Here is a 25,335-nt window from a genome sequence, read left to right as displayed (position 1 = left end):
AGACTATTTAATCTGTCATGGTGCAGTTAGTGTCCCTGCAGAGAGAATCATCCTGTGAGATGATATTGACATACTGGTGATCAAACTAATCTCATGTTCTTGGGTAGACCAGCCCATGTTTACTAAATGTTGCACTATCCACGTTGATCCTTTCAAAGGAACAGTACAGTATTTGTTAAGTCATAATTGATTCAATAATCTGTAAAAATCAATTTTGGACAACCCTTTTAAAAATATATACTGCCACAGTTGTCTGTTTAAAAAAAAAAAATCAGCCCAGTTTACAATCCACAACATTTGGAGAAAGACAAAAACAGAATGAGCCTGATTAACTAAAATTCCAAATAGCGAGTGCTAAATCGCATGTTCACTCCCAAAGATTGCACGCGCTGTTGGTGGTTGTGTTGTGGGTCATCAGCTAAGATTCCAATCTTTTACTAAGATCCAAAATAATTGCGTGTTCAGTCACTCGAACTAAGATTGTATGCGCTGTTGGCAACAGGTGTAAAAGTTGTAAAAGTGGTGGAGGATACCATGTTTAAAAGAGGGATTTGCACTTTAGATGCTTTTCCTAAGAAATATATGGAACAGCCATGCAAATGCAAAAAAAAAAAAATGCAAAATAATGTTTGAAGTAATGGAATTGGAAGTAAGAGGCAAACATCACAGAAAGTAAATCTATTGCTCTGATAATATGGAGGAACTTGTGAGTTAAATGAAACAAAACATGACATTAATGTGGTTTTTGGCTTCCCCAAAATCATTAGAGCGAAATTTGTTTGCCTCTGCCAACAACTGTTAAAGTGTAATTTCTTCAAACTTACTTTGCCCTTGCGATGCGCTCCCAAATGTTCCATGGTGAACCATCAAAGCTACCGAAAGTGCAAAACCCCTCATTTAAGTAGGTTGATCTCGACTACTTTTAAACCTGTTGCCAATTGCGATACAGTCTTAGTAAATCAGATGCAACATACCCCCAACAACGCGTGCAATCTGTTACATGCAATTTAGCACCCAGTGTTTGAGATCTTAGCAAATCAGGCCCTAAGGGTCTTATAGGATGGATTATGGGTGTTGATCAGTCATGATTTAGATGTTTTCATTTGACCATTCCTTCTTATTTTTAGTTAACAGTTTGACCCCAAACCAACAAAACGGCAAGGCTGCAGCATTAAATCCTGCCACAGAATCTGAATATGTGGTGGTGCAATCGGACAGTCAGGATGCTGAATACGAAGATGTTCCCGAAAAGCTGGCTGTCACCCCCCAGAGAGAAGAAGCTGAGAAACATGAAGGAAAGGTGCAACTTTTTGACAAAATATTCAAAAAGAAAGGAGAAATAGATGCACCGGTTGATGCAGAGAGTGTCACTGAAGAAGAGACCCATAAGAATATTGCAAGAGATGCAAATCTTCCTTGCACTGACACACTTTTGGTGAGTATTTTCACTTTTAGGGCTGGTGTAAGGGGTCTGGTTTATGGAGATTTGGGTTAGTCTTTAATGTGTTGGGATTAGTTTTGGGTTAGAGTTAAGGACAGGTTTTAGGGTTTGTTTTGAACTGGGTTGAGAAAACACTTCTGAGGGAAAGTTTTGGGCCTGTGTTATAGGTCAGGTGATCCAGTTTCTTGTGAGTTCAGACAAGGGCTCCCATAGGTTTTTATTGTTTTACTTCTAAATAAGAGACTCTTTAATTAGTCACTGGGTGGGGTTATTTAGAAAACCTCATTCCATGGACATTTATTGTCTTAAATGTACATACAGAAAATGTAAGTAAAACAGCCAACGTTTTACCTGGTATGAGTTTTCTTCATCAACAACATGCCCACAAAATGTAAATAGCAGCTAAATCTATTTCCAGTTGTGCATGTACTAATGCCAAAGTACTACAATTAAGATGTGATAGTTGTATTAAGGTGCCAAGTTAATGACAAAATAGTTCTGATTTGAATGTCTTTAGATTTAATTTATTTTAAGATTGCATATAGGAAAATAAACATGGTGGATGTCCTCACAGTTCTGAGGACCGGGCTTCAAAGCCCGACCTCGCCTGTGTGGAGTTTGCATGTTTTCCCAGCCTTTTTGTGGGGTTTCTCTGGGTACTCCGGCTTTATCTCACGTTTCAAAAACATGCATGCTAGGTTTATTGAAGACCTCTAAATTATCGATAGATGTGACCAGTTGTTTGTCTATATGAGCCCTGTGATTTACTGGTGACCAAGTTGGACCCAACCTCTCACCCAAAGTCAGCTGGAAAAGGCAGCAGTTCACCCTGAACCTAATGAGGACGCGATATAGAAAAGGATGGACGTATATCCGAAAAGACTCATCATTTATGCTTTAGCTGTAATGTCTTCTCGAATCGGCCTCCAAAATCACATACATAAAGTGTATGTAAGTCTGTGGTACCATGTTTTTTGAAGTTGCAATTTATTTGTCAATATACAGTATATATTCTACTCATACTGTACACATGGTTACTGTCTGTCCCAGAATAAAACACCAAAGTGTGAATCTAAATATGAATCTTGATTTTCATGATAAAGGAATCCAGTTCAAGCAGAGAAGACACGGTCGCCACATCTGAACTCAAAGGGGACCCGGATTATCTGCATCGCCAAGCTGAATCTTACACTCAGACAGACAGAATAACTGAAGCAGATATTTCGACACAAACAGGAGATGGCGTGGAGGGGCCATTCACCACCAAGGTCCTCGTGGAAGAGATGGTCGGAAAAGAATCTGACAAAGAACTAAGTGAATCTGATCTCATCATTGCAGAGGAGGCAGTTGAAGAGAGTATAAAAGAAGAATCATCCGACAACCAGGCATCAGGCATCATCAATGGAGAAATCACTGTGGACGTCATTATTGAGGCTATTATGTTCAGAGCCAAGAGGGTGGAGGTGACTGGTGAAGGTGAAATTCAAAATCCTGAAAAAAGGAGCTTTAATGACTCTCACGAAATTGATCCAGAAATCCCAGTACAATATAATCCATCAGAAAACGTCATGAGAATAGTTAAAGAGGTCAAAGTGTCTCGACTTCAGGATGGAGAAGGACGTTCAACAGATGAAACACTTCTAAATGAAACTGCTGACCCTGAGATTGTTATGCATGGTGTCAGGGAAATAAATGACATACCATCAGTCTACGATGAGCCACTGATCACAATGATGGAAACAATATCAGAGGAGGAAGAACATTTAATTCTTCAGAGAACAAAGCCAGTTGATGAAAAAGGTGTCAATATTGATCAATGTGATGTGCTTGAAGACTTTTTGGAAAGGTACGCTGCTTTGCACAAAGAACTGTCAACCATTGATGAAGTTCCTGAAGATCATTTTGATGAATGTTCACCTGACGCAGAAGGTGGCACAGATGAACAGATTGATGGAACATCTGAAACAAATGCAAAATCTGGCATTCCTACAGATGGGAACAAAGCTGCAAATGAGATACAAGAGGAAACAGCCCTCTCTCAGTACCCTGAATTTAGGATTACCACACCTCTGGACCCCAACAGTGATAACCACCTGAAAATAAAAGGCATCAGTGCAGTCAGGTTTGTGTCCTGCTCGTCACAGCAAGAAAAAGTACCTGCTGATTCAGAACCACCCTTTGTGGAAACCATTATCCCAACTAATGATGAGATCACCTCTGGAGAAAACACCCAGAAGGAAATCGAGGCAGTTCTTGTAAGTGTTGTGGAAGATACGCCTGTCCAAGAATCATTTTCCCAATGTGAAGTCACTGAAGCATCTGTGGAAGCTCTGGCATACCGCTCGGAACGACACATGAAAATCCCAGCAGTCCCAAAACAAACTGCAGAGGAGACCATCATCCCTACTAAAGTTGACATGCACTTCGAGGAATCTACACTGAAGAAAAATGAAGTACTGCTAGTAAGTGTTGATGAAGATACACTTATTCAAGAATCCAGAACAGAAGAGATTATCAATCCTGCCAAAGATGATCACCTCTTTGACGGAACATCTTCTGAAGGTGTAGTCTCTGAATCATCTGAACATGCTTTAGCTAGAGATAAAAGTTATGCAGAAAACCCCGCCATATCTGATGTGCCCAAAGAGGAAAATGAAAGTCCTCACGAGGATCAAGGAGTGACCATAATAGAGCCTTTTGATGAAGGTATGTTGGAGAACCTTAATATTTGTAAAATCAGAGATACAAAATGGTGTTATTTGCAAACAGAACCATTACCAGAAGAGGTGCTGGATTCATGTAGCTCGGTCCTAGAGAAACCAGTAGAAGAGAACAGTGTCCAAAATGAGGAATCCCTGGAACATGATGTTGAAGCGCATCTGTCCTGGATTGAAATGGAAATGTTACAAGTTCCTCTCTTTTCTGTTGGTCACTCAGAGGAGAGTGTAAGCTCTCCTGAGAACCAACCCACAAACCTCAGGACAAATAGAGTCATAAAAGAAGCAATTTATGAAGTAGACAAATGTGATGCTTGTTTAGCAGCTTCAAAGTGCCTTAAGACTGTCATTGAGGCTGTTGTCGGGGAAATACCAGAGGATGCAGCTGAAGCTGAACCTAGCTTTGGGATGTCAGAGGATAAAGCATCAGAGATGACCTCAGGGGCTGAATCAAGTGACGACACAACAGAAATTATGCCTACTGAAGGTAGGTCAGAACAAAAGCCAGAATACCAGGATCACATGAAAGCTTTACTTGAGAGGCTGGAGTCTTCATGTACAACTGTTGTTGAAGAATCACCCTACAGACTTGAAGGTTTGAACATATCTTCATCAGGTTACAAGATCACGGTTGTCATCCAATTAGATCCATTGGAAGAGTAACAGTCAAATACAAAAGCACATTTTTTTGCTATAATAATTTTGTTTGGCTCATCATGTTTTTTTTTTTCACTTATACTAAATGTACCTGGAATTGAATGACACTTTATTTTGACAATGTCAAGGCACCTGTATTGGTAAATATTGAATTTACATTGCAATGTAGTTGTGTTGAAAATACAATTTTAAAAAAAGTGACTTTGCAGGCTATATGATTATTGTTTGGAACTTTATGTGACCGCAGCTGTTAATTTTTAAACAGTGATGCATCACAGCAAGAAGGCTCCAATTGGCATACTGGTTGGAATTGCGGGTTTGACTCTTGAGCCAGAGTTTCTGTGTGGATTTCTTCCCGTGGAAGTGTTGTCTGTGGTCTAGCTCCTTCCATAGTCAAAACAAAACTATAACAATTTAAAACGTGTTCGGGTCAACGGCACGGTGGATGACTGGTTAGCACATCTGCCTCACAGTTATGAGGACTGGGCTTCAAAGCCCGGCCTCGCCTGTGTGGAGTTTGCATGTTTTGTTTTTCTTAGGGATCTACGGTTACCTCCCACATCCCCAAAACATGCATGGTAGGTTAATTGAAGACTCTAAATTGCCCGTAGGTGTGATTGTGAGTGCGACTGGTTGTTTGTGTATATGTGAAACAAAACAAATAGAAACAAACAACCATTCGCACTCACAGTCATGCCTACGGCAATTTAGAGTCTCCAATTAATGCATGTTTTTGGGATGTGGGAGGAAACTGGAGTGCCCGGACAAAAACCACGCAGGCACGGGGGAGAACATGCAAACTCCACACAGGTAGGGACGGTGATTGAACCCGGGTCCTCAGAACTGTGAGGTTGACGCTCTAACCAGTCGGCCACCATGCCGCCTTGGGATGTTGTGTTAAACATAAATAAAAACAGAATGCAGTGATTTGCAAATCATGTTAACCCTATATTTAATTCAATACACTACAAAGACAAGATATTTAATGTTCAAACTGATAAACTTTACTTTAAAAGTGCTAAACATTTAGCATAGTAGAGTTTCAAGTTGCACTTACGGATGTAGCGCCGAACTGTATTTACTGAGCTTGGTTTTCTGAAGTGTTCCTGAGTCCATGCGGTGATATCCTTTACACATTGATGTCGGTTTTTGATGCAGTGCTGCCTGAGGGATCGAAGGTCACAGGGATTCAATGTTGGTTTTCGGCCTTGCCGCTTACATGATTTCTCCAGATTCTCTGAACCTTTTGATAATATTATTAACCATAGATGATGAAATCCCTAAATTCCTTGCAATTGTACGTTGAGGAACATTGCCCTTAAACTGTTCGACTATTTTCTCACGTACTTGTTCACAGAGAGGTGAACCTCGCCCCATCTTTGCTTGTGAATAACTGAGCAATTCTGGGAAGCTCCTTTTATACCCAATCATGGCACCCACCAGTTCCCAATTAGCCTGTTCACCTGTGGGATGTTCCAAACAGGTGTTTGATGAGCATTCCTCAACTTTCTCAGTCTTTTTGCCACCTGTCCCAGCTTTTTTGGAACGTGTTGCTGCCATAAAATTCAAAGTTAATGATTATTTGCTAAAAACAATAAAGTTGATCAGTTTGAACATTAAATATCTTGTCTTTTTAGTGTATTCAATTAAATATAGGTTGAACATGGTTTGCAAATTATTGTATTCTGTTTTTATGTTTAGCACAACGTCCCAACTTCATTGGAATTGAGGTTGTAAAAGGCAACACATGAGCAACTACAAACACCTGTCACGTTCCAATACTTTTGCTCACTTGAAAAGGCTTCAAACAAAGAGTGCTCTGTCCTGAGTTGTTGAACACATCTTGATCTAAATACCATGAAATAAAAGCTGGAATTCTGAAATTTTGTCTCATATTCATTTTTTGATCTGAAGCCCAAATGTCTTCAGTATACAACAAAAACAAAGGAATTGACCATGCCGTTCCAGTACTTTTGGAGGGGAGTGTATGTTTGGTTTTACAACAATATTTAACTATATTCATAATTTATGCTGTAACAGTGGATGAAATAATAAAGCTTGCGGGCATTTTCGCCAGTGATGATCATCGTGGCAGGTTCAGTTCCGATGAATGGGAGCAGATGACGAGCATAGCCTCAAAATATTCCCCTCTCTCTCTTTTCACTTTCACCCACAACTCCTTTCAGCGCACATTCTCTATTAGTGGGCCAACAATCTTATCCAACACTTCGTTAATTGTGCCTCACAATGACAATAACGGGGATGGGCGTCCCTCTGGTTGCCGTGGCCACTCGTCACCAGCCGTGAGGGTCACAAGACGGAGGGGCTGGCATGGGAAGTGTAACTGTGAATTAAAAAAATTAAATCAAAGGAACCAGCTGGGGTTACCTGTTGCGCTAGCAACAGGTCGCTTACAGCACACTTCTGCCGGACGCGAGTGCACCGACGACCCATTTAAGAGGACTAAGGTGGGAGGAGCATATCAATGTTCCGCAAATGAAGCGAATGCGCATTCAGTGTGTATATGTAACCCTGCAATCAAACTCTTGCAAGGAATGCGAGTCTGAATATTGCATTGAAGGATGTCTCCATGAATGCTTGGCCGCCCCAGGCTTCTATACTAGCAGACGCCATAATATGGACCAATCAGAGCCCAGCTGTTGTCCATGTTTAAATCGGGGAAGATGAGCGATCCAATCTGAGCAAAGCTCATTTACATGTCGCATAGTAACAAGAAATCCTACCGACTCAAATGCCAGACAATAAAGCTCAACCAGAATAGCTTAAAAGGGACATTTGGGCATATTTGGGCATTGCCAAACAAAATTATCATTCAAACCTGATTTAATTTAAAAGAGTAATGGAAGGGGACCTTTAAAGACATCACATATAGATTGTTTTTGATGACGTGATCAGTATTTGTTTGTAAGCCATGATGGGCATCCAGAACGGGTAGATAGGCTTGGAACAGAAAGATTAGTAGACTGCCTCATATTCATTTTCATTTGTTAGGTTTTTCTGTATGACCCTAATCAGTTAGTAACAGTTATGGTGACAGAGTACTGTATTAGCTTCTCGGCGAGATAGTGGTTAGAAAGGAGAGAGTTAGTTTAATATAACTGCAACAATCTCCTGTTATCCAATGTAAGATTTTATAACTCTGTTACTTAAGAGTACTGCACTAAAATGTAAAGATTGAAAATGAAGCTATACTGTGTACTACACTGATGTACTGTATATACAGTAAGTAGACTAACATGTTTTTGAACGTTGCTGAGCGTTAAAGCTTACTTTCAGCGAAGTGTTCAGAACAAACATGGATGCATGGCAAGGTATCTGGCCAGAGAAAGATCAGCTCTGCTGACTTGTGAAAGCCACAATGTCTTTTCCTTGACGAATGTTCAGCTTTCTCGCCCTGATTTAAACATTTTTCAAAAGTAAGCGTTGTCCTTCCCACCTGTATAGCTGCAGCCAAACACCGCAAAGTAATTCACATTTTTATGACGTTGGCTATAAAGTGTATCTATTGGAACACACTAACGGAACAAAACAATACGTAAACCTCCAGTATGGCGGCCGCAGGCATGTCCAGAGTTGCGTGATGTCATGGGAAAACTATTCTATAAACTATTCTATAAGTTTCTAATGACAGTGCATGCCATTTACTCAGACATCCTAGTTGTTCATTGGAATGATATTGAACCCACAAATGAGTACGGTATTTTGTGTGCACGTTGTACTTATTTTATTTTCCACGTTGTTTGGGGCTATGAGGAATTGACTATGATGTTTACAAAATATGTAGGGTCCTAGAAAAAGAGTCATTCATCGGTAACAGAAAAATGTTACCAGAGGATTAAATTATTCGATTTTTTGTTGTTGTTCAGCATGTAAATTCAGTTCGTGGAAGACTTTAAATTGCCTTCAATGTTCATAAAATTAGGTTAAATCAAGACTAAATTATCTTTGATGTTTGCGAAAGTGACATTTTATTTTTTGTTTATTTTTATTGACAAATTCAATTTTATTTTCATTGGACTCCTCTAATTGAAATCAAGGTTAGCTACTTCAAAGATTCTAACCATTGGGACACAGCAATGTATTTGGATTTTCTGACAATTCTTGAGACATGACTGTCCAACATAGTTGAATATAAATGAGTAATGGGGGTGGGACATGCACGTTCATAAAAGAGTTATTGTTTACAGTGTGCAGAGTAGGCAGAGGCATGGTTGGAATTGTGCGCCCATCTCAATGCTGTGATTAAGACGCTGCTGCACTGCTCTGCTACTGCATATCCCTCAAAAGGCTAAGTCTGTGTGATGGTGCTTAGGAGACAGCTAACCAAAAACCAGAGGCACTGACGGAACCAGAAAGTGGGACTCCAGAACAAACTGACAACGCTAACGGTCCACCCACAGAAGAGGAGACTAACCTAGAAGAGAGTCCAGTTATGAACTTCTTCAAAAATTTAGTAAGTGACACATTTTAAATGTAAATAAGAAATGATATGATATTTGGGTTGTTTTCTCTTCTATAACCAGACCAAATTAATTGAAAATTTTCATAAAACTTTGGTTCAATTTGATCTTTATCTCTCAGCTCGACCAAATAATCATTGTTAAAAGCCTTCCTGCTGCTAATATTATATTTTACAGTAAATCATAACAATTACCTTGTGAGTAGCAGCAAATATATACATAATCAATTATGATCTGACGCGCAACAGGCAACCATTGTGTTTCCTCTTCATCATGCGGTCGTTTGGAACGTGTGGCATTTTAAAGAGTTACAGTGCCCTTGTGCCATGCTTGGAACATGTGGAAATGTGGCGGCCCATTGTTGGAGCCATCGTGTGAGCTCACAAGGGAGGCCTGTGCGGCTGGAAGTTCAGATTGGTAAAGATACACTAGAGCGAGAGCAGGCCTACGCCATCTCCAGAGCACAATGGTGGCCACTCTGTCAGCGCATGCACTGTGTGTAGACATGGCCACAAAGAGCAGTGGACACTTATTGTATTCTAAAGGCCTATTCTTACTTATATGAACAGCCTACTTCCTTCTGTGCCTTTGGTTCAGCTTAAGCATTTCTAATAGCACTGCAATCTTTAGTAATGTGATGCTTGGGCATCCTGTTATTCTATTTTGTCTTTTTATTTTTTGGCAGAATTTAACGGTGACTGTCCCTTCCCTTGTTCGGCAGATGTCATCCACTAAAACGTCCAAAAAGGAAACTCCTGAAGTCCCAAAGGATCAGGTGACCATTGACGCAGCAAAACAAGAAATGCATGGTCAAAGATGACCACAATAAATCCAACAGGACATCCCATCCTCCAGTTGTTTATGATACTGCATCATCACTGTCAAAAGGAAACCTCCTCTGTCCAAATTTGGTCAATGTCATATTTTTTTTCACAAATCTATACTATTGGTTATTCGACACGTGGGTCTGTTATTCTTACAAATTATTGACCTAAAGCTTTGAAAATGACTTGGTTTCTTTGACGATGCAATGTCAATGACTCAAAAAATATCCTGGTTTTTTTTTTTGGTTTCCTGAAAGCTGATGATTTTGGAGATGCAAGGTTTCCGTTTGACGCCGGAAATATGTTGAAGATATGATATCTAATGTCGCTGTCTAACGTCAACTTCGTTAGTCCATTTCCTCATGATTTTGACTTTTGACTAAATGTTAAAGTAGGGCTGGGTGATTAATCAATTCATTTGAGGTTTTTGCTTATTATTATTATTTTAATGCAGTTTTTTTTTAACAGCTCCTGTAGTTCAAAGCATGTTCTTGCTACACTGCTTGTACTAACAACATGGGTGCGAACAGAGAGGAACTCGTTTTAAAAAGCACAGTCAGAGTTGCTAACTTAACTTTTCTGACCCTTCTAGCTGCTTTTATTTATAAAAAAACACACAACTTTAATTTCTACTAAGAAACAGACATGAGTGTAATCCTTAGACCATTGTTTTGTAAATGACCAGAGAAAGGTAATCACAGATCCAGTCTCGGACATAGTGCCCATTAAAACATTGCAAAAGCAGTGATTTATTGACATATTGAAAACTTGACTTGAGGTATGTGCTTCCAAGCTGCAAATATTTTGCCAACGTTGCCTTGCTTCACCTGTGCAACTGCAAACATATAAATTACCTGTAGACCAGCTGAGCCATGTTGTTTGATGGCTCATTTTATTTGTTTATTTTTATTTTTTTTTACATTCTATGGTAACATTTTAAATGTCAATATTTTATAGGGGATTGCGTTCACGTTTAAACAAAAGGGACATTTTTTTTGTTTCAAGTTTCATATCGCCAGCCCAAAAACAAACCAATGAAAACATCCATCCATCCATCCATCCATCCATTTTCTGAGCCGCTTATCCACACAAGGGTCGCGGCAGTGCTGGAGCCTATCCCAGCTATCATCGGGCAGGATGCGGGGTACACCCTGAACTGGTTGCTAGCCAATCGCAGGGCACATACAAACAAACAACCATTCGCACTCACATTCACACCTACGGGCAATTTAGAGTTGTCAATTAACCTACCATGCATGTTTTTCTTGGGATGTGGGAAGAAACCGGAGTGCCCGGAAAAAAACCACAAAGGCACGGGGAGAACATGCAAACTCCACACAGGCGGGGCCGGGGATTGAACCCTGGTCCTCAGAACTGTGAGGCAGACGCTCTAACCAGTCGTCCACCGTGCCGCCCAATGAAAGCATGTTAACGTCTTTTATTTATCTGTTTTTTTCTGGTTGGCAGAACTATCTTTTAAATACACTCTTCAGACCCCACCTCCTCCACACATAGAGTATACTGGAGTCGTGCAAAGACTCTCAAAGTCGTTATTTTGTTTTAATGAACGAAGGACAGACAACCTTGATAAAGGAATGTAATGTTTTAAATAGATGATTAGCAATACAGTAAAAATACTTTCCATTGAACAGTCTGATTGATGCATGCAGGTAAAAAAAAAAATCTGTTTGCATTAAGAAGCTGTTCTTCTCTTTCCAAATATATCCTCGTTCAGACACTAACATTCTGAACAAGTCTGCTTCAACATGTCAAATCATTCAACATACTATTTGCTGTATTTGTACATTACAGTGATGGCTGTGAAAAAATATCTTGTGGCGCTTAAGCCATCTAATACGAGTGAGTTATTGTGCTTTACGAAATCTTTTGCTCTAAAATGTGAGAGATGCAGTTGTCATCAGACAGTCACTATGTAACATACAACTTATTCAACAAAACAATCAGGTTCCAATAATTGAGATCACATTAAAATAACATTGAAACACAACACGACATAAAAACTAAAGAAAGAGAAAACATGTTTTACTGTTACAACCAAAAACAATTTAGTTTTTTAGAATGACGTTTCATTGTATTTCGGATTAAAAAACTGAAAACTTTCTTTTCATAGGACAGCGACAATAAAATGGAAAAATGGGTTGTACTGATGATACTGTTTATCTAATTCAACAACTCGTTCAGACTTTGGTTTAGGCAGACAAGCCTTCTTTTTGTTGCCACTGAACGGGACTTTCTTATGACTACTCACATTTTTCGCTGATCTATTCTAAACTGCTGCCTCTTTTGTTGTCAAACAGCGGCAGAGGGAGAACCAGTCCGCGCCAACCACCACTGTAAGCACATTGTCTGTTTCCTTATAAAGCCAAAGGGTTACTTTCTGTGTTTGTTTTTGGTTAACCTACTGAACATTTCTCGTGTTTCAAGCTTAGTGATAGTCAAGAAATCTTGGTTTTTAGTACTGTTACAGCCATTACTTTGCAATGGCCCCTTTATTGCAGCACGATAGAAGAGTAGTTAGTGGGTCTGGGTCCTCCTCCCACATCTTAAAGAAAAACAAACAAACAAACAAAAAAAAAAACCTTCTCAGGTTAACTGAAGACTAAATTGCCCGTAGGTGTGAATGTGAGTGTGAATGGAATGGTTGTTTGTCAATACGTGACCTATGATTGCCTGGCAAACACTCCAGGTTGTATACAGCATCTAGCCCAAAGTCAGCTGAGATAGCCTCCAACTCACCTGTGATGCTAAAGAGGGCATGTGCTATAGAAAATGGAGAATTGGTCAGTTTACCTTGCGGATAAGCATTCTAATTCTGTTTTCACTCCCAAGGTTGTACAAGTGTCTGATCCTCCTGCAGCTTCCAAGGGAATGGTGATCCCACCACCTCCTCCTCCTCCAGAGCTTCCGAAACTGGAAGTCAAAGCAGAGCCAAGTGGCAAACCAGCCAAACCCACCATCTCAAAAGAAAAAACAAAAGTTGCGCCAAAGAGTGTGGAATCTTCTAAAGGGAAGTCAACCAAAGATGTTCTGAGCAAATTCTTCCGTCCAAAGGTAAATAAACACAACACCAAATTCGGTTCATTACAGTGGAACCCCGCTATAGGCGAGGAATAGGGACTGGTCTGGACCCCGAATAGCGAATATCTGTGGATAATTCACGCCCATTATAATTGCAATGAAAATGGTGTGTGTTGAGCTTTTTTTGTTGTTCTTGAATAAGTGGGGATAAACTTCCAGAGTTTTCAGGGTTGGTTCTCCCCTCACCCTCCAAAAAAAAAGAAATAAATGGAATTCAATTGAAAAAATCTGCAAATAGGTGAATACACGGGTACCAAATCGGGAGTATGCGGGGGTCCACTTTATTACTATGATGGAATACGTAATATACATGGAGTAAATTGTATTTGTTTTACGAAGAACCACCAACCTATAAAAATATGCCATCAACTTGTTGACGTACGCCTATAGAAACCAAGCCTAGGAAGTGATCCACTTATCATCATTCAAGCGCAGTATTCAAGACATGCTAAAAGTAAGATAGTTTAGTGCTTGTACTTGAAAGTGAACAAAAGTTCATGTGCATTGTCAAGATAATCCTTCACTAGTCTCATCGCTTAGATTTTGAAATTATTTATCTTGGTCCCATTTTTTTGTATCACAATACCATGTCATTGAAATGGGGGGTCCAGACATTTTATATACATTGTATGTTTCGTGGAATTCTTCTCTAAAGATGAATTTTCATTCATTTTGACTAAATATATTTTAAAGACAATATTAATTATGTTATTGTGTGATTTAGTGAGAGGCTGCAGAAGTTCAACTGGAGATAATGTTATTTTTATTGTGTTGTTTTGGCATTGATGTCTTTTAAATTATTACAGTAAATGTCATGCATGTAACGCATGGATTTGCATGCAATGATGGCAGACAATTGAGGTTTGCCATTATCAATGTTAATGCTTTACAGTTACTTACTGTATCTCTCGATAAGAACTGTTTCAATGTACTGCAGACTAACAAGGAGGCACAACTGCAAGCAATAGAAGCTGAAGTCTATCCAATTGTAGAAAAAGAGGTAAACTATCCAGCTGCATTCAGGAAGCATCTAAATCTATTTGAAGATGTTCATGCTGCGCCCCAACTACGTATTTTCAACAACAACAACAAAACAATTTACCCTGCAGGACACTCCAGTGGATGTGCCAGAAGCAGTTGTAGAGGTTAAGGTAATTCACTTAAAGATTAGTTATTATTATTATTATTAGTAAATATTTGATTTGTGTTATTTATGAGAAGTAATCCTCATAAGCTACTTAAATGTTTTCATTTGTATTTGCTAATGAGGCCGAAGAACCTCAGCAGACACCAGAAGAGGCAACACAGATGGTTGTAGACAAGAAGGTAAAGCAGCACAAAAGTGAAAACATACCGTAAATCCTTTCTCTCTTTGGTAGCAGCTGACATGACGTTTAATACACAGGAACCTCTAAAGTGGAACGTCCCGGAGGTCCTACATTTGGAATTCGGTCCAAATTTTCTGAAAACATTAGCCTCTAAAGTTGCATAACATTTCCATATGCAAACTCAAATTGCTATCATGAAAGAGATGATACAAAACATCAGTGTATACCTCCCAAGACCTAATTTCAGCGAGCATCAAACTATTTATTCTTGTGCCTCGTGGAATTTGATAGGTTTACAGTAGTGGAATATGTGTCCTCACACTATCAAAGTTAAAGGGGACATTTAATGGAAAATTTACTTTTTTATTTCTTAAGTGCTTGTATGTGTTGATAGACTGCGACCTGGCTTTCAACAGTCATATCAAATCGATCACTAAAACAGGCTTTTACCAGCTGAAGAACATATCCAGAGCGAAGGCCAAGAAGACCAGGAGACGCGTATCCATGCTTTTATTTGAAGTAGGCTTGACTATTGTAATGGTCTTCTGACTGGACTCCCCCAAAAGAGCATTAAACAGCTGCAGCTCGTTCAGAATGCTGCAGCTTGGGTTCTGACCAGAACAAAGAGGTCAGAACATATTACTCCAATTCTGAAGTTTATACACTGGCTCCCAGTCAGCTTTAGACTTCGAAGTTCTGCTACTGGGCAATAAATCACTAAATGGATTAGGTCCTAAATAATTTAAAGACATGCTAATGGAATATAAGCCCAGTAGGGCTCTAAAATCTGCTGACTCAGATCAAATAACGAAGCACAGAGTCCAAAGCACACATGGTGAAGCAGCTTTTAGCAGCTATGCTGCACACACAAAAAGAGACGCTAAAGGGGTTTGAATACTCACTCAATACTGTATAGTGACAGAGTCACTCAGTTGACAACACTGTGGAACTCACTTGCTCTTAGGACTCGGTGCTTGAGCACGAGACAGTTCCGTCGCGTCAAAAGCGACTGACTTCAGCGAAAATGACACCATGGAACTGTTTTAAATAGCAAAAAATATATATAAAAAAATCACATCTTGTTTTTTTGGGCGCTTTACTTTGAATAGTGGTCAGCATATTTTTTACACTTATATGAAAAAAAAAATAAAAATGTTAAATGTTTAAAATGTTAATATACAGAAAAAAAATTAATAAAGATTTTATGATGGCAACAGTATGACCGGATAACTAATTATTTCTGTCAGGGAAAAATTTTTCTCGAATGCGAACATTCAACCTGTTTCCCAGAACGGATTGGGTTTTCTCTTACAGGTTGCACAGTAATACAATGGCACAAATTATTTGGAGTCAACCTAAAACTACAAAGATAATACTGATGTTTAAATGTTGTTAGTCTTTTGTAGAGTTAGCATCTTTGATGGAAAAAAATCAATTTTTCCTTTCGGCAGTTCACTGTAGAGGGACCGCAACCAGAGGTAGGAAACAAGGTAACATATATATATATATATATATATATATATATTACCGTGTTATTTTGACGAGGTGACTCTACCTGCTCTTTAATCAAGACAATCTTTAAGGGATTTCAGATAGTTTTACATTTTAATTCTCGCAGGATTTGGTTACATCTTACATCAGTTCATGATCCTACACCTTTACCTTCTTTACCTCCTCTTTAACTTGCAGGTCTCCACTCTCAACATTCCTTTAACGCAGGGGTGTTCAAACTACGGCCAAGAGGACATTTTTAGCGGCCCGTGGGATATACTAAAAGTAACATTTGACATGACCCGCGGTCAAGGATTGTACTTCTTACAGGGCGACACCCCTGACAACTTCTCCGACTACCACTTATAATTAGGAATTAGAATGAATTGTTTTTTAAGAGCTTTATTAGCTATGCAAAGAAACTATTCACAACTAAAATATTACAAATACAATTTCTATTCATAAAGCCTCGATAAATATAGATAATTTTGTTTCAGAAACAATTTGCAAGATTTGCAAATTGCTCCAGTTTCTGCTCCGTGTCAAGGTCTGATTTGTGTACATATCATAATTATAATCCTCAATAATTGTTTTAAAAATTGGCAGCGTACGACGGATTGCTCTTGCTTTGGTACCGAAAGTGGAGATGTGTTTCGGCTGCTGCTCAATGCAGTGGTGGATCTATTCTTGTGGGAAAGGTAAAGGTCTGCGGGCCAAACCATAATCCTGAAAAATCCCAAAGTACAGTATTTGCATTATCACCTTTAATAGAAAACTTTGACGTGGCAGTTTCTTCAAAATAACTATAATATATAATCAATATATTATTGCTTGATGGATTGATTTTTTTAGCATGTTTAAAAATTAAAGATGAAGAATTTCAAAGTAACAAGTTCAAATCCGGGCTCTGCCCTACCTGGGTGGAATTTGCTTGTGTAGGGTTTTTCTGGGTAGTCCCGGATTCCAAAAACATGCATGTTAGGGTAAAAAGACTATTACCTAAACCCCATGTACAGTACGTAATTGGCAGGCGATCAAGCCAGGGTTGTACAATCCCGCTCAACCTAAATCAGCTGGAATAGGCTCCAGCACAAATGAGGATAAGCAGTATAGAATATGGATGGATACAATTATTTAACCGATTTGTACAAAATCTTGTTGAGTCATGAGGCACAGACTAAGGCAGATCACATTCCAGTTTGGTGCGGATCCACATACACTAATCAGGAATTTTTTCCCATTTTTGTTAAAATTGCGGGGTGACATTTTCTTTCCCTTCTTGGTGAATAATGCACGAGTTCTATGCATGTTGCATGAGTTAACTGACAATTCTAGTTAGACAAGACAATCTTCAGCAGAGAGGGATCAGGGTCTGCTTTTTTTCTATTCTTACTGTGATTTGCTTCTGGTCGCAAACCTTTCGTCTTTTAACATCATCTTTCACTCTTAGGTGTCCACTTGGACTTCCTTGTCATCATCCTCATAAAATAGCTGGTGATATTTATGATTCTTCTTTGTTTTTCACAAAAGAAGGTGGATCCTTGTAAAGGTGGGACTCTCGAGGCCTCTGCCAAGCCAGAACCGCCAGCTCTGGTTCACGAGGAGAAGAAAACACCATCAAAATCACCCTTCTTCTCTTTGTTCAAGCCTAAAGTAAGAACATTGATAGAGCCTCCGTTCATTTTCCATGTCACCTTTTTTATTTAAGATGGAGACTTTCCCAGTTCAGGGTGTAATATGGGGTACACCCTGGACTCATCACCTGTCGATAATGCAAATTATTGTCCTTGGCATTTTTATTGTGGTGAAAACGTGCGATACATGTTATTCAAGCACTCAACAAACACAATTTGTGAAGTCCAGCAATTTCATGAGATTCAGGTCACTTCCATATTTGCTATCTTTGCATTTCACGTCACAATCACGGAGTCAGTGGCTCAGCCCACTTCAGTATTAACTATACACATAAAGATTTGCAAACGGAAATAATGAACAAGTTTAACCCGAATGTTTTCTGAGCAGATTGGGGAGGATGAGCCAGTTTTAACACACCACACAACACAGGTTAACTCTCACGCTCAGGATAATCTTTCAGAGACATTGGATAATCTTGAGTTTGCTGACTTTGATCGAAGGGGGATCTCAGGATGAAATTAGGTGGGATTATTGGTATGTGTATATCCGGCTTTGTACAGTATGTTTTTTTTAGCGCAGTGATTCCCAACCACTGTGCCACGGCACGTTAGTGTGTTGTGAGCGATGGTCAGGTGTGCCACAGAAAATTATTTATTTGGTCAGATAATTATATCTATTTATTACAAATAATGTATCTTTGTTCATCTACCTACGCCACCGACGTACAGGCAGAACAATTAAATGCTTTACCACTAGACAAGTAGTTCTCAAACATTTTACACCAAGTACCACCTCAAAAAATACTTGGCTCTCCAAGAACCACCAAAATAACTAAAATTAAACTACAGTAACTAGTAGGCCAAAGTTTTCTCAACTCAGCAAAAACGAACCAGTTGTAAAGGATCTTATATTATATATTGTATTTAATATTTTTTTATATTTATATTTTTGTAAGCCACTTCATCATTATGCACCGTCTGAACGTTTATAGTGTGCTTTTATTTGTGTATACATACACACACACATGAACATTATCAGGTTGCGGGGGCAGGGGTTTAAGCAAGGAAGCCCATACTCCCCACTCCCCAGCCACTTCATCCAGCTGTTCCGGGGGAATCACAAGGCGTTCCCAGGGCGGCCGAGAAACATAGTCTCTCCAGCATGTCCTGGGTCGTCCCTGGGGCCTCCTCCTAGTGGGACGTCCACCTCACCAGGGAGGCTTCCAGGGGGAATCCTAATCAGATGCCCGAGCCACCTCATCTAGCTCCTCTCGGTACAGAAGAGCAGTGACTCGCCCCTCCCGGATGACTGAGCTTCTCACTCTATCTCTAAGGAAGAGCCTGGACAACCTACGAAGGAAACTCATTTTGGCCGCTTGTACACGCGATCTTGTTCTTTCGGTCCTGACCCACAGTTCGTGACCATAGGTGAGGGTAGAAATGTAGCTCGATCGGTAAATTGAGAGCTAGGCCGTTCAACTCAGCTCCTTCTTTACCACAGTAGACCGATACAGAGTCCGCATCACTGCAGACACTGCACCGATCCGCCTGTTGACCTCCCGCTCCATTCTTCCCTCACTCATGAACAAGACCCATAGATACTTGAACTCCTCCACTTGGGGCAGGATCTCCTCCTTGACCCAGCAAGGAAACTCCACACTTTTCTGACTAAGGATCATGGACTCAGATTTGGAGGTGCTGATTTTTATCCTATTCATCCTGATTTTCATCCTAGCCCCTTCACTGCTGCGAACCGCTCTAGCGAGACTTGAGGATCACAGCTTGATGAAGCCATCGGAATCACATCAGCTACAAAAAGCAGAGATGTACCACTGATGTCACCAAACCGGACCCCCTTAACGTCTTGGTTACACCTAGAAATTCTGTCCATCAAAGTAATGGACATAATCGGTGACAAAGTGCAGCATTACTGGAGTCCAACTCTCACTGGAAACATATTCGACTTACTGCCGGCAATGCAGGCCAAACTCTGACGCCAGTTGTACAGGGACCGAACAGCCCTTATCGGGTGGTACGGTACCCCGAACTCCCAGAGCACACTCCACAGGACTCCCCAAGGGACACAGTTGAATGCCTTTTCCAAGTTCAGAAAACACATTTAGACTGGTTGGCGAACTCCCATGCACCCTCCAGAACCAGGCTGAGGGTGTAGAGCTGATCCACTGTTCCATGTGCAGGATGAAAAGCACACTGCTTCTCCTGAATCTGAGATTGCACTTCCAGATGGACCCACCTCTCCAGCACCCTTGAATAGACCTTACCAGGAAGGCTGAAGAGTGTGATTCCGCTATAGTTGGAACACACCCTCCGGTCCCCCTTCTTCAAAAGGGGGACCACCACCCCGGTTTGCCAATCCAGAGGCACTGTCCATGATGTCCATGCGATGTTGCAGAGGGGTGTCAACCTGGACACCTCTACAACATCCAGAGTCTTTAGGAACTCCGGGCTGATTTCTTGAAGTCTCTGCGCCAATTGCACAATGGTCACTGCACCAGACTATTGTTCTATTAGTCTTTTCAAACTGCTCTAAATTACCAGAGGAGTCTGCATCATTTGCACAATTGTCAAAAAAAAAAAAAAAAAAAAAAAGGTATCGGCATTACCACATTACTGATAACCTTTTGTCGCTCAGTGACTATGTTTTTATGTATTATGTCTCAAAAGTATTCACTGTGTCTGTTGTCGTACTAGAGCGGCTCCAACTACCGGAGACAAATTCCTTGTGTTTTTGACATACTTGGCAAATAAAGCTGATTCTGATTCTAATCTCATATACCCCTGGAGCCCTGTCACTGAGGAGCTTTTTAACGACCTCAGTGACCTCAACCCCAGAGATAAGAGAGCCCACCGCAGAGTCTCCAGACTCTGCTTCTTCATAGGAAGGCATGTTGGTAGAATAGAGGAGGTCTTCTAAGTATTCTGCCCACCGACTCACAACGTCCCAAGTTGAGGTCAGCAGATAATACAATAATACACAATACACAGTGTTGATGGTGCACTGCTTCCCCCTCCAGAGATGGTGGACCAGAATTTCTTCGAAGCCGTCTGGATGTCGTTCTTCGTGGCTTCACTGAACTCCTCCCACGGCCGTGTTGTCATCTTAGCGACCACCAAAGCTGCATTCTGCTTGTCTTAGACAGCACCCATCAGCTGCCTCCAGAGTCTCAGAAGCCAACAAGGCCCGAGACGACTCCTTCTTCAGCTTGACGGCATTCCTTTCTGCTCGTGTCCACCAACAGGTTCGGGGAATTCTGCCACGACAGACGGCGACATCCTTAGAGCCACAGCTCCGGTCAGCTGCCTCAACAATGGAGGCACAGAATACGGTCCACTCAGACTCAATGTCCCCTGCCTCACCCGGGACGTTCGTTGAAGTTCTGCTTCAACGAACGTTGAAACTCCTTCTGACAGGGACTCTGCCAGACGTTCGCAACAAACCTTCACAATACGCTTGGGTCTGCCAGGTCATAACGGCATCTTCCCCCACCATCAGAGCCAACATACCACCAGGTGGTAATCAGTTGACAGCCCTCTCTTCACCCGAGTGTCCAAGACATGCGGCCGCATGTCCAATGACATGACTACACGGGGTTCTTGATCGGGGGCATTCCTCCCAATTACGCCCTTCCAGGTCTCACTGTCATTTCCAGCATAGCGTTGAAATCCCCCAGCAGAATGAGGGTGTCCCCAGCGGGAGCGCTCTCCAGCACCCTCTCCATGGACTCCAAAAACGGTGTGTATTCTGAGCTGCTGTTTGGTGCATCGGCACAAACAACAGTCAGGACCTGTCCCCCCACCCAAAGGCGGGGGGGGGGGGGGGGGGGGGGGCTACCCTCTCATCTACTGGAGTGAACCCCAACCTACAGGCACCTAGCCGAGGAGCAATAGGTTTGCCCACACCTGCTGTAGCCAAGGATAGGACCGCCAAGGTCCCCGCCTTCAGCCGGCACCCACCTCACATCGCACCCGACCCCTTTGGCCCCTCCCACAGGTGGTGAGTCCCAGGAAAGGGGGACCCACACTACCTTTTCAGGGTGTGTGTGTGTGTCAATCACTTATCCTCACTCGTATTGCACATGAGAGTTAAAAGGAAACTGATTACAAGATTCCGTACAAATGTATTGTACTGTACTTAAATACAACTGAACTGTATTTGGAAAATGAACAGGCCGTATGCATAGCTACAAGCTTTATTCTGATACAATATGTTTAGTTGTATTTCATATTTTAAATGTAAATTGTATTTGTACTTGTTTCAGTAATTATTTCGCATACCACTAGAGAGGCGGCACGGTGGGCGACTTGTTAGAAAGTCTGCCTCACAGTTCTGTGGACCAGGTTTCAATCCCCGGCCCCGCCTGTGTGGAGTTTGCATGTTCTACCCGTGCCTGCGTGGGTTTTCTCCGGGCACTCCGGTTTCCTCCCACATGCCAAAAACATGCATGGTAGGTTAATTGAAGACTCTAAATTGCCCGTAGGTGTGAATGTGAGTGCGAATGGTTGTTTGTTTGTATGTGCCCTGCGATTGGCTGGCAACCAGTTCAGGGTGTACCCCGCCTCCTGCCCGATGATGGCTGGGATGGGCTCCAGTACTCCCGCGACCCGAGTGAGGATAACCAGCTCAGAAAATGGATGGATGGATGGATGGATACCACTAGAGAGTGCCAGCATACCACTAGGATACTGATACAACACTTTGAGAATCACTGCACTGGATTACAGAAGGTACATAATTAACCTGTGTAGGCCTTTACACCTTTTATGATAATTTTGTTTGGTAATGTGTCATAAGATTTTTGTGATATAAAATTTTTGGTTTGGCTCAGTAGACTAAACACTGTTTTAGTGAACACTGAGATAATTTAGAGTTTTTACATACATGTGTGTACTGTGGGAGGAACCAAAATAAGCACAGGGAGATTATGCTGACAGAATGGCTTTAGTTGACGAACACAACAAAATAGTTTAGTACTTATCTTTCTCATGGTGTGCTGATTGTGCTCTACTGCTTTCAGGCTAGTGACCCCAAGAAGGCAAGCCCTGCCCCTGCCAAAGCAGCAGACGCACCTCCCACAGTAAAGGTCAAAGAGGAATCCAAAGCAGCGGTCAAGTCTTGCGAGGTGATCATAGACGACAAAGTGGCCTCGGTGGCCCCCAAAGCTGTCGACAGTGCTGCCAATGCGGCCCGGAAGTCAGAGAAGAGGAACTCCATCCAGCTCTTCTTGAAACATCTGGTAAAATACACCACCAATATTTAGCTATAGCTCCCACATCATCGCTATTTATTTACAGCTCCCGGGAGTTTATTTTGAAAGGCCCTGTCACGTTGCAATATGCTGTGGCATTGTCCCCACTAGATGGAAGCAGCAGCTCACCAGGTAACTAAGACCAACTTTTAAAACTGATCAGTTATATCCAAAGGGGACATTGTTTTCATCAGAGTAGGTTTACTTCTTCATTTATTTGTGTGCAACTTGTCAACCTACTGAACCTGATTCTTATTATATTTATTTTAATATAGATTGTATTAATCCAATGTTGGTAAGACTAAAGGTGTGCCCGGAGGTGTGAATGTGAGTGCGAATGGTTGTTTGTTTATATGTCCCCTGCGTTTGGCTGGCGACCAGTTCAGGGTGTACCTCGCCTCTCGCCCGAAGATATCTGGAATAGGCTCCAGCACGCCCGTGACCCGAGTGAGGATAAGCGGTATGGAAAATGGATGGATGGATGGATGTGAAAACCGCTATACAGTTTATAATTGGACAACACATTAAAAACTAATCTGAGCTCATCAACTATCAGATTTGAATGACGTGCATGTGTATGCTGGGTGACAAGCAAATATCAAACCAATTTGGATCTGGACTAGATGGCCTAAATTTAACATGCAAATCCACCATGTTTGTCTCACTCTCATCACACCAAGTTGCAATCTGTTTTGCCCAGTTTATTTTATTTCATACATCTCTGAGGGGAAATCCATATTACACTGTTGTATATTTTAGGCATGGCAAAATTTTAAGAACTAATAATACAATATTATTAGTAGTAGCATTAGTAATGATAATAATTTGAGAGTGTCAGAATTTCTGAGTCCATCTTGACTCCATGTACCCTTTGCTTCCCAAATTTGTTACATGATTAACTATATTATATATATAATAGCGTATTTGTCTGTCAACTATGAAGTCTGAGATTCCAGACTGAAGTATTGTTTTTTTTCCCCTTCTCAGACAGAGATTTACAATCTATATGCATGTAAATGGACAGAGTGATGCACACTGCAACAAATAAAATGTGAAGAGTTGTTTTGTCTCACATACTAAATATTGGACAGGTTGAAGAGACCCAAGGATAAGCAGGTTGCAAATATTGGACTCTCTCTGGGTGTTGGTGATCAACACTGTGCCAGTGCGTACAGATGACATTGTCAAAATGATCCCTATTCACATGAACCTGCAAAAACGGAAACACCGCAATACGGATGCAAGGCCTGCTAGGCCAGTAGTTGGCAATGTCACATAGTAAGGAAACACTACAAACATCGAGATAATTCTGATCCTTGTTCTAATATTCTGCAGGGCCAGAAACGTCACTCGACAGACGCCGGGGTCCAGACCGAGCCAGTGACCGTGGCTCCAGCAGCCAAATGAAATCAGAATCAACACTGAAGTTCTGCTGTATATGCTCCCCTCTGTCTTTATTTTTCTCTTTGGCTCATGCCTCCATTTTGCAGAACCATCATATTAATAATTGCTTGTTTTTTGTCCATTTAGCAGGTTAAAGGTTAATACAACTCTGGAGGGGGGAACGAAAGTGAATATGAACAGAGTGCAGGTAGTTGAAGACATAGAGATTTTAAAATCTTCTGCTTAGTGACAATGTGGAGGTCGACGTTTGGTCAAATTACGGAGTTGACACATGAAATGGAATTACAAGTAGCTTTATTTGCACTAACAAAAACCTTTTACAGGATCCACTAGCACACTTTGCTTCTTGTTGGTTGGTGGCAAACTGAAACCTTCCTTTGTTGTTATTGTGTCAACGTAAATTTGTATGCGCTTGACAAACTAGACTGCACTTAGAGATGATATGTTATGTTTATGTAAGCTGTTCATAGATATTGACACCATATATTGGACCCTTGAAATAAATCACAATCGTTACTATGTCCGGAAATAATTGTAAGCTTGAAAAATAACAAATTCACGTGGGAATGAAATACAAATTACAACTGATCCCATACTCAATGTGCTGTTGCTTCTTTGTAAACTGTCAATTAATGACTGTCTTGTGGCATTTTCTTGTGCAAGTAATGGTGTGCTTTTGTCTGCTTGACTCGTAACTTCCTGAGGACAATAAACAACTTTGTCGTTTCTTGCTGATTGTGAAATGTTATAACTTCAAAACAGAGCAGCCGCTTTTTAAAACAACTGCAATGAGTCATTGGGTTTGGTCGATGTTAAGAACATGACACCAGCCATCATGCGCACATACTTGGCGAACTTATGAGAAACTGTGACGCATCAATCACTTGCTGTAAATTCATAGTCATTGTTGGATTCATTTGGATCGCTGATTGACAGCTGTAAGAAAACCCCATGAAATCCACTAAGGGGGGATTTAATTTACTTGAGTTAGT

The 25,335-nt window shown here is 40.9% G+C and overlaps 1 protein-coding gene across 2 annotated transcripts; it reads left to right on the top strand.

Moving 5' to 3' along the window:
* Positions 1-9,053: 9,053 nt before the first annotated feature.
* bcas1 (brain enriched myelin associated protein 1) lies at positions 9,054-25,044 on the top strand. Of its 2 annotated transcripts, none has more exons than XM_061697541.1 (7): positions 9,054-9,289; positions 10,018-10,071; positions 12,439-12,474; positions 12,971-13,192; positions 17,569-17,691; positions 22,709-22,927; positions 24,275-25,044. In XM_061697541.1, exons 1-7 carry the CDS (start codon positions 9,269-9,271, stop codon positions 24,344-24,346), a joined length of 747 nt encoding a protein of 248 aa, XP_061553525.1. In that variant the 5' UTR covers positions 9,054-9,268; the 3' UTR covers positions 24,347-25,044. The 2 variants fall into 2 exon arrangements, with proteins under 2 accessions (XP_061553525.1, XP_061553441.1); XM_061697457.1 differs by having other exon boundaries at positions 9,982-10,071.
* Positions 25,045-25,335: the final 291 nt, after the last annotated feature.

This window comes from Phycodurus eques, chromosome 1 (assembly GCF_024500275.1).
Source record: "Phycodurus eques isolate BA_2022a chromosome 1, UOR_Pequ_1.1, whole genome shotgun sequence".
In the NCBI taxonomy this organism is placed as follows: Eukaryota; Metazoa; Chordata; class Actinopteri; order Syngnathiformes; family Syngnathidae; genus Phycodurus; species Phycodurus eques.
This window is presented reverse-complemented; position numbering and strand designations above follow the sequence as displayed.

Coding starts and splice junctions, on each gene's coding strand:
- bcas1 (XM_061697457.1), top strand. CDS start 9,269: ATGAACTTCTTCAAAAATTTA. Junction 17,692..22,708: donor TCTCTTTGTTCAAGCCTAAA/GTAAGAACATTG, acceptor TACTGCTTTCAG/GCTAGTGACCCCAAGAAGGC. Junction 22,928..24,274: donor AGCTCTTCTTGAAACATCTG/GTAAAATACACC, acceptor AATATTCTGCAG/GGCCAGAAACGTCACTCGAC.